The 8,252-nt window shown below is 45.8% G+C and overlaps 1 protein-coding gene across 2 annotated transcripts in view; it reads right to left on the bottom strand.

The window, feature by feature from the left end:
• Positions 1-3,732: 3,732 nt before the first annotated feature.
• HIVEP1 (HIVEP zinc finger 1) overlaps positions 3,733-8,252 on the bottom strand; it is a 147,162-nt gene continuing 142,642 nt past the window's right edge. The window contains exons 7-8 of one of the 2 annotated variants that reach the window (XM_045298068.1): positions 7,385-7,878; positions 3,733-5,405 (exon numbers count right to left, since the gene is read on the bottom strand). In XM_045298068.1, coding sequence (XP_045154003.1) covers positions 4,266-5,405; positions 7,385-7,878 — 1,634 coding nt within the window. In that variant the 3' untranslated portion in view covers positions 3,733-4,265. The remainder of the gene's footprint in view (positions 5,406-7,384; positions 7,879-8,252) is intronic. The other variant, XM_045298069.1, reaches the window with a different exon arrangement.

Raw genomic sequence — 8,252 nt, 5'->3', positions numbered from 1 at the left:
GGCTTCTGTAAAAGAAAATCATAGCGGTACTATGAAAAAATTAACTGAGAAACAAAATTTGAACATTAAATATCATGTTAATTTACCTTCTGAAATAATCATTGTTGCCGTCTCCAGTTCTGGCTCTGCTGTAAAAGATTTCATAACAATCGTAACAAGCTAGCAGCTAGCACATCACTCTGATGACTAAGTTGCGTCTGACCCAAATATATTCTTGAGATGATTTCTAACTTCAAGTGGGATATACTTAGGGTTGGATTTTAGCTCTTGTGGCTTTATTTTAATTTTCTTCAGCTTCAACTTGAACTTGTAATTGAAAGGCTTTTCTGAAGCTGGCCACTTGCCTCCTGACTGATGCTGTTTCTCCCACTGCCTCTTTCTATAGCTCTAGTTGGTTTGATCCTTGCCTTCATCCAGCGAGGTCCAGGTGTGTACGCACCATTTATGTTGTTGACGAAATGGTATTTCCAATTAATAAGACGCTGCTGGCTTCACAAAAACCTATCGTGGGATTTTCAGCGTCATTTCTATCACCAAGCTTTTACTACCCAACTACTCATCCTTCTGTGTTTCCAACATTCACATCCCAATTAATACTAATTAACATCTTGGTTGCACATTTGATGAATTTCAGATTGTAGGCATCTGTAAAAGTTTTGACTGTTCTTATATTTGACATCTGTGCTTAGTGAGTGGATTTGAGTTTTAACTGGTCTTCCTATAGTAGGTATATGGGTATTAACTCACCACTGACAATGCAGTAATGCAGGGTAGATGATGAGATGTTCTTTTTTAACCGTGATGGTATCACAGTCCTCTCCAATTTGTCATTCCTGGCAGTGGACCACATGACTGTCTCTCAGAGCGGTCAATCCCAGTCTGTTTCTGCTCATAGACGCCTTGGACACCAACACTGATGCATTCCATTTCTGATGACTTCTAATTTTCCTGGATTCATCCTTTGTACATTCCACATTCTGTTGATTAATGAACACTTGTAGCTTCTTCTCACTTTGAGCCATATTTTATCAGCAAATAATGGCCCTGAAAGCTGTGTTCCAGTCACACTGAGGCCAACTCCACTTGAGAAGGTAGCTCTTTATCTTATTTTGTGTGTCTTCCAACCCGAGGGGCCTGTCTTCTGGCCCTAGGTAAAAAATGGCGTACTTTATTCAAAATGCCTGCAGTGGTCTTCAGAAGTGGCCTGCCTTTTCCTCTTTCTGGTCTGTTTTAGTCTGGGGGCTTTGATGGCTTCTGTCCACCACAGGTGATTCAGCATCGCAGCAACATGCAATCCACCACAGTATGACAACCTGACTGATAGTGTGGTGGGAGGGGACATGTTACTAGGTGGGGCTGATCTCTCGAGAACATGCTTGGGAAGGAAGGGGGTCCGCTAAAAAGAGGCACACCATCAACATGACTGAGGGGCACGATAATGAGTTCAAGCCAGCTATTGAGAGGATTGGGCGTATGATGACGGGACTTACAAAAAGTTCACAGAAAACTTCCATTATCTTCTAATTCCATCTTTACATGGAGTTTGGACGCCCCTTAGTATTGTGTCACTGAGTCAGAATCAATTCGACACCACCTAACGACAAAGCCTGGGGAATGAAAGGCAGCTACCCAAAGGGCCTGGATTTACACGAACTGGTAACAGATTTCCATATATCGGTACACAAATCTTTGAAAATGAGAAAAACGACCTTGAGTTCTTATGTGAGGACCCTTATGTGGTTCATGCAGGAAGAATGATACGGAAATTATTTAGGGTTTTCTCTTCAGGATATAGATTTGCTGTTGTACTGCACTCTAGTTCTCTGAAACGTCTGTCTTTTAGGACAGTACAAAGGAAGAAGATTCAGATTGTCTCAGCTCTCTGAATCACATGATTCCTATTTGAGATGTCAAATGGATAACTATCCTTCCATGATTCCAAGAGAAAAGAGTGAAAAGCTCAAAAATTAACCTACTAATTTCCTATGTATTTTATTCATTTCAAAACTGAATGACTTAGATATTGGTAATATTTCGATCTAGCCATGTATTCCAAATGCTAACATAGTTTCTGAAAAGCACATTATAGTATTAATATTCAAGATATGCAAAATCTAATGAATCTGGAGCCAACGTGAGTGCATAAGTCTAAGGTACATGTGAGCAGTATGGCATTTCAATGGAGCATCTCAGCATCTCCGAATAGTTAAAATGTTCTTCCAATTAAAATTTGTATGAACAAAATTAATGCTGAAATTTACAGCAGTAATTTTGAACTTAAGAAAAATAAGAAATACATAAAATGATTGTGTAATTAAACACATGCCTACTATATTGCTTAAAATTTTTAGTTAACAAGAACACTAGGGTATAATACAAAGCTAAAATTGGTCATTTCAAGGATTTTCACAGAAAGTAGACCTCATTTTCAAAAGCTATTTTGATAGAGGCAACTTATTAAGCCAAACCATGGCCAATGAGTAGACTCGGACTTGCGGCAACTGTGGGAGTGAAAGAACAGAGCTGCCCTACAGTGTCTTCAATCGCAGATTGTTTGCAGACAGTTAATCTTTTCTTGGACGGCACCTCCAGCAGACTTGAACGTCCCTACAATCAATTCGAAGTTGAGCATGTTACACATCTGCACCCTCTAGGGACTCTGATTAAAACCACAAAACCCACTGCCATGGAGCCAATTGACTCATAGCAACCCTCTTGAGGGTTTCCAAGATTAAATCGCTATGGGAGCAGTCAGCCTAACTTTCTGCCCAGGATCAGCTGGTGGGCTTGAATCACCAATCTTGTGGTTAACCCTCTTAATGCCTGAGGCATGGGGCAAAATTCCATACCTGTAATAAAAGTCTCCCAATTCTTTTCAAATCTACCCTGAATCTAAAATATAGGTTTATGGTTTGGGAGAGTTTTGTTAATGTGTGCAAAGTGTAATGGGAACTGAGAAAGGCACCTTCTCAGAGAACATCCCCACACACACTGACTTATACCCTTGGGTCTTCACAAGCATTTTGCAAGGCCTCTGAAAATGCGAATGCATTTCCTTCGCGATGTACTAAATCTCATTCCCAGGCCAGCAGGAAGCCATTTCTTCACACACAGAGGAGCCTTAATGCTGAGGTAATACTGCAGGCGCTGCAGCAGTAAACATAGGCCAGTTTCATCCTGACTTCACCCTTTTCTGGAATCAGGAGACTCTTCCTAGGATGGGAAGTGATCACCTGTATATGACTCCTGTAATATGAAAGTCGGAACATGATCCTTTATCAAATCTTGGCGCTTCTGTAGCATGTGCAATATCGAGCTGAGTGTGACCGCAGGAGCGAGAGGGACCAGCTCACACCCAGATGACCTGAAAGTCTTAGGAAGAATGTTTGTCACTTATTTTATTTTACACTCCAAATTGTCACACCAAGAGTTAGTTACGCGATTTTGCCCATTTCGGGCTGTAAGCTGTTCTGTACTTATGTAGTGGATCTTCTAATACGTTAGTAACTTCAAAGGACTCCTCAAAATCCATTGGAAAGGATCTCAGTCAGCTCCACACGGTGGAACCCACTTGACAGAAGCCCCACTTTGCAAACAGAGCGGCGGGGCGAGGAGGCAGACTAAGATCTGGGGCTACTTGCCAGGTGCCATTTCTGATCACTAGGGGGCGGAAAAAAGGCACAACTAACAGATACTATAAAAACAAACAGAAGGCACAACTAGAGCCGTGGGTAGGCCAGTAAACAATCTTTTACTGAAACATTTCATAACACAGAAAATCTGCCTGAATGTCAAGTTACTGTCTTACGCAAGGAGAGACCCATTTTCGAAGACTAATATGAATACAATAAATATGGAGTTTACATACGAATTTGTACACAGAAACTCTGCCCCACAGCCATAGAAATTTATATTTAACAGTGCAACATATAATTTAATCATTTGATTTATTTGACAGCTTTTTTATTACTAAACACAAATAACTACCTGGTTTTAATATATATATATAATATATATTTTATAGATATTCAACAATCTGTACAGTTTCTAAACATAAAACTCCTAAAAGGCACAATTGTCTATACAACATGTACAAAAATGGCTGGAGCAGACACAAAACAATTATATTGGTCAAAAAGTTCATGATTGCACAAAGATTAGTAATGAGTTTATGTCAGAAAAATGTGCTTTAAGGAAAGGAGGGTTTTAAAAAAAACCTTTTAAGTGTTATATTTAAAAACAAAAACATAAAAAACTGAAACCCACTATGTCGCTATGATCAGCCTGCCCTCATCATCATCTTCGTCACTGCCGGCGTCGTCGAACTGCACGGGGGGCTGCCTTCGGGGCGGGCCTGCGGGCCTGCGTGCCCGTCTGGGTGGGGACAGGGTGTGGGGGCCTGCGGGCTGGGTGGGCCCTTCAGGATGCATGTCCAGCAGAGGGTCTGATGTGGAGGGGCGTCCCTGCTCTGGTGTCACATGGTGGGCCTTCTCTGGGCACACATCACTTGTGCCAACGGGCTTTGCCCGGTCACTGGCAGGAGCAGGTGTTTTTGCTTGTTCTTGCTGGCTGCTAGGTGACCCCTGAGGAGATTCGGCCCGGCTACCCTGGTTTGCACCAGCTGCAGGGGCCGGTGTGGGTGTCGTCGCGCGGGCGTGGTTCTGGCATGCTGGTCTTTCTGGAGTACCCTGGGTGTCAACAGTCACTTGCCCCACCGAGGGGATCAGAGCAGGCAGCGCTATGTTCACGATCTGGAGACTGGGAATGTGTGGCTGAGGGCTGGGGCTGCTTTGTGAGGGAGGGTTTGCAGCTAAAACCTGCAGGCCCACAGCATTCAGTGCCAGTCCCGGCGGGTGGCCCTGCGGAGCCATGTTAGTGTTGGTGAGGCCTACAATGTTGACAGCTTCCATGCCGAGCCGGGGCAGGGATGGCAAACGAGGCGTGCTGAGGTTCTGCAGGCCCGGAACCTGGATTTGGCCAATGGGGATGCATGGCACAACATTGCTGAGGTCAGCCATTCCAGCAGGGTTTGTAGTGCTAGAAACTTCTGTGACCGTATCCCCGGGGGCGCCCACAGTCCGGTGGATGACACTGACCGCAGGAATTGTGAGCTGCATTGGCCCTGCTTGAACTGGGACAAACGCAGAGTACGTGAGGCCAGTAGGTACCACTTGGATCCCCCCAACGGGAACCATATTGTAAGGTGTCCGGGACTGCTGCTGGGAATGCAAAGGGAGGTGGCTGAACAGGTGGGTCTGGGGAGCAGGCCAGCCTGGAGGCGGGGGTAGGCTTGTTTGCGGCTTCCGTTCTTGAGGGTCAGGATGCGGCAAGGCCCCTGAGGGAGCCACCAAGGCTGGCAGAGGGCTGGGCTCGGCTGCAGGAGGAGGTCTCACAGACACGGCATTCTGAAGATGAGAGAGAACAGTCCGGTTATCCCTGAACTTGCTACGCCCTCAGCTGCTGCTGACGTGAGCTGCCACGGAGCTGGTCCCCCAATTCATGGTGACCCCATGCACAAAGGAACGGAGAGTGTCTGGTGCTACACTGTTCCCATGGCCTGTGGCCTGGGCCACTGGCTGATTTGGGATGGAGAATGGCAGGCCTTTCTTCCCAGCCTGGGAACTCCGCTAAAATGTGCTCAGTATCCCAGCAGCCTCCTGCCAGGCTCCAGTGACATATAGGGGAAGCTGGGCATGAGGGGCACTGGTTGGGAACTACACTTGGGCCTTGGGCATAGGTGGCGAAAGGCCCTACTTAACCAATAAAACCGGAATTCTGCAAAATGCTAACGCACACTCTTATTCTTCTTGATGAGGTAAAGCTAAATGCACTGGTATTTGTATTTTGCAAAACATTTAGGTTTGCGAAACATTTGATTTTAAAAATAAATTTGCAATAAATAGATCTAGTACATCATTAATCCATTAAAAAAAAAAAGCATAAATAACAGTACATAATAACTCACATTTTCCCTCAAATTTAGAGCAATGCTGAGAGGTGGTCATACTGGTATGTTCGTGTTGTTAATATGATTGTGTTCATCTCTTTTAGAGATGACCAGTCATCGAGAAATTGTGTTATTAGGTGGCCCCATAAATCAACTCAAGGAAGGATAATTCATGTGTGGAACCGCTGTCAAGGAGGGAAAGATCTGTGGGTGCTCATCTGTCTGTTTGCTTGTTCACCCAGTAGGTCTGCGATGTCTCCTAACAAATATATCTGGTATTCTGCACTGGTAGGAATGGTAAAGACCTTGGAATAGAGAACCTCAGAGCATGGGTGACTGATATTAAGATATTATTAGAAGGAATATTTCTTACCCATCCTCACTCCCACCCCTCTGGATAACTTGTAAATTTTACTTTTTTCTTGCTGATATCTGAGAGATATGTTACCTTTGAGATCATCCACAGAAACACATGGTACTTTTATAGTTCTCTTATTTTCCTTCAACATTCCCAATAAACCAAAATAGGCTACATTTAGAAAAAAATCCGATGACAATACTCCACATGTACTCGAGGTAAGAGAACTTGCAGCGAGAAGGTGGATCCCTGGCAGAATTCATGGGTCTTCCCCAGGCAGCCTTCCGGAGGCTGGGTCTGGCCCTGAGCTAGCCCTTGGGCAGGAGAATTTCCCAAGCTGCCACAAGCTACTTGACCACTTCAAACAAAGTTAACTTCTTGATATGCTTATTCAGCCACATTGCCTCTGCCATGGAAACCGGCAACTGCTTTGCTACCAGGGGCAAAGCATGAAATGTTTGGATAATTTAGTGCAACTTCATCATATCAACTCTGGTGGGGGAAAAAAACTTGCAGTGAGCCATGAGATAAATAAATTCCAGGCGGTTTCATGTTCTCAAAGGACACATACACATTTTTATATTTTTAAATTAAAACAAAATAACAGTAATAATTGGGTATCTTTTTCAACAACCACCTGTATTTTCATGGATTGACAATGTAGTATAACAAAACCCCAGAGAATAGGAATGGCCTTTGCTCCTAACCATAACAGCAAGTCTTCATATAAAGCTACATAAACCGATGTGGCCACCCATCCTTAATGCATGAACATTAGCTGCCACTGAGTCAGCTCCCAGCTTAAGGGGACCCCACGCAGAGTTCTCGCGGGCCGAGTTTTGGACCATCAGATCTTTCTTCTTAGCCTGGAAGACCTGCTGAAAGTGGCTCAGCATCCCAGGGACACTCAAGCCTCTGCTGACTGACAGGCACATGGGGTGCACTGGCTGACACCCCAACCTGAGTCTGTGACAAGGAACGTGAGGACTGGCCATTAAACCACCATTGTCCTCTCGCGAGCCTCGAAACCGCCCCCGTGTTTCAGTTTAGAAAAAGTCAAGATCAAAGCGATGACTCACCGGTGTGGAAGCTCTTCCTGCCGCAGAGCTCCGCAGGGCGGCCTCGGGCTCAGCGTGGTCCACAGACATCTGGGGACACGGGGATGTGGGTGACCTAGACGACTCTGCACCGGCGAGCAGCTCATCTTCATCTTTTGGAGCCTGCGGCCCGGTCTTCCCGGGGGACTGCGGCTGCTGACTGTAGGCTGACGGCACTGCGCTGAGCACTGTCATCTTGGTGAGCAGTGCTCTGGGCAGAACGTCCATCGGGTCCTCGTGGGCCCCGGAGAAGCAATCGGGGACCCTGCTCTCCTCATCTGCACTTGTGGGGTCCTGTAGGCTGCTGCTGGATGGCAGGTGCTGCGGGCTGGCTGCCGCCGAGGGGGCTGCGGACAGAACGGAATCAGCCTGGCTGTCCTCGTCGTCGTCTTCATCGTTGTCATCCTCATCTGGGCCATCCGAGTCTTCGATATCGTACCCGGGCCGTTCGTGACTGAACCGCTGCTTTTCGTCTGCTGAGGAGAACCAAGAGGGCATGCTGTTGAATAGATGGTAAGAAAGAGGTGTGGGGGATGGTACTGCTTCACTGCCTGCTAGCTCGGGAACAGAATGCATATAAATAACCCTCCAAACAATGCCCATGAAATCAATCTGACATGAACAACAAAACTAGTCGAAATGTAAAGGCACGTTCTTTGTCAAAGCCATGGGAGCACTGGAGCTTCTCGAGAACCAAATGACCGAACTCAAAGCTCAGGAACAGAATACCTTCTTAGAGAAGGAGCAAGGAGGCACAAAGCTTGGGTCGCCGGGGCAGGTGCACCAGGTCACCTGTCAGGAGTGCAACAGAAATAGCTGCTTGTCTGATTAAATTCAAGTGCGGGCTGCA

Source organism: Echinops telfairi, unplaced genomic scaffold (genome assembly GCF_000313985.2).
Source record: "Echinops telfairi isolate 266 unplaced genomic scaffold, ASM31398v2 ScPeMD7_7424;HRSCAF=8462, whole genome shotgun sequence".
NCBI lineage: Eukaryota > Metazoa > Chordata > Mammalia > Afrosoricida > Tenrecidae > Echinops > Echinops telfairi.
Note: the sequence above shows the minus strand (reverse complement) of the source record. Positions and strands in the feature narration are given on the sequence as shown.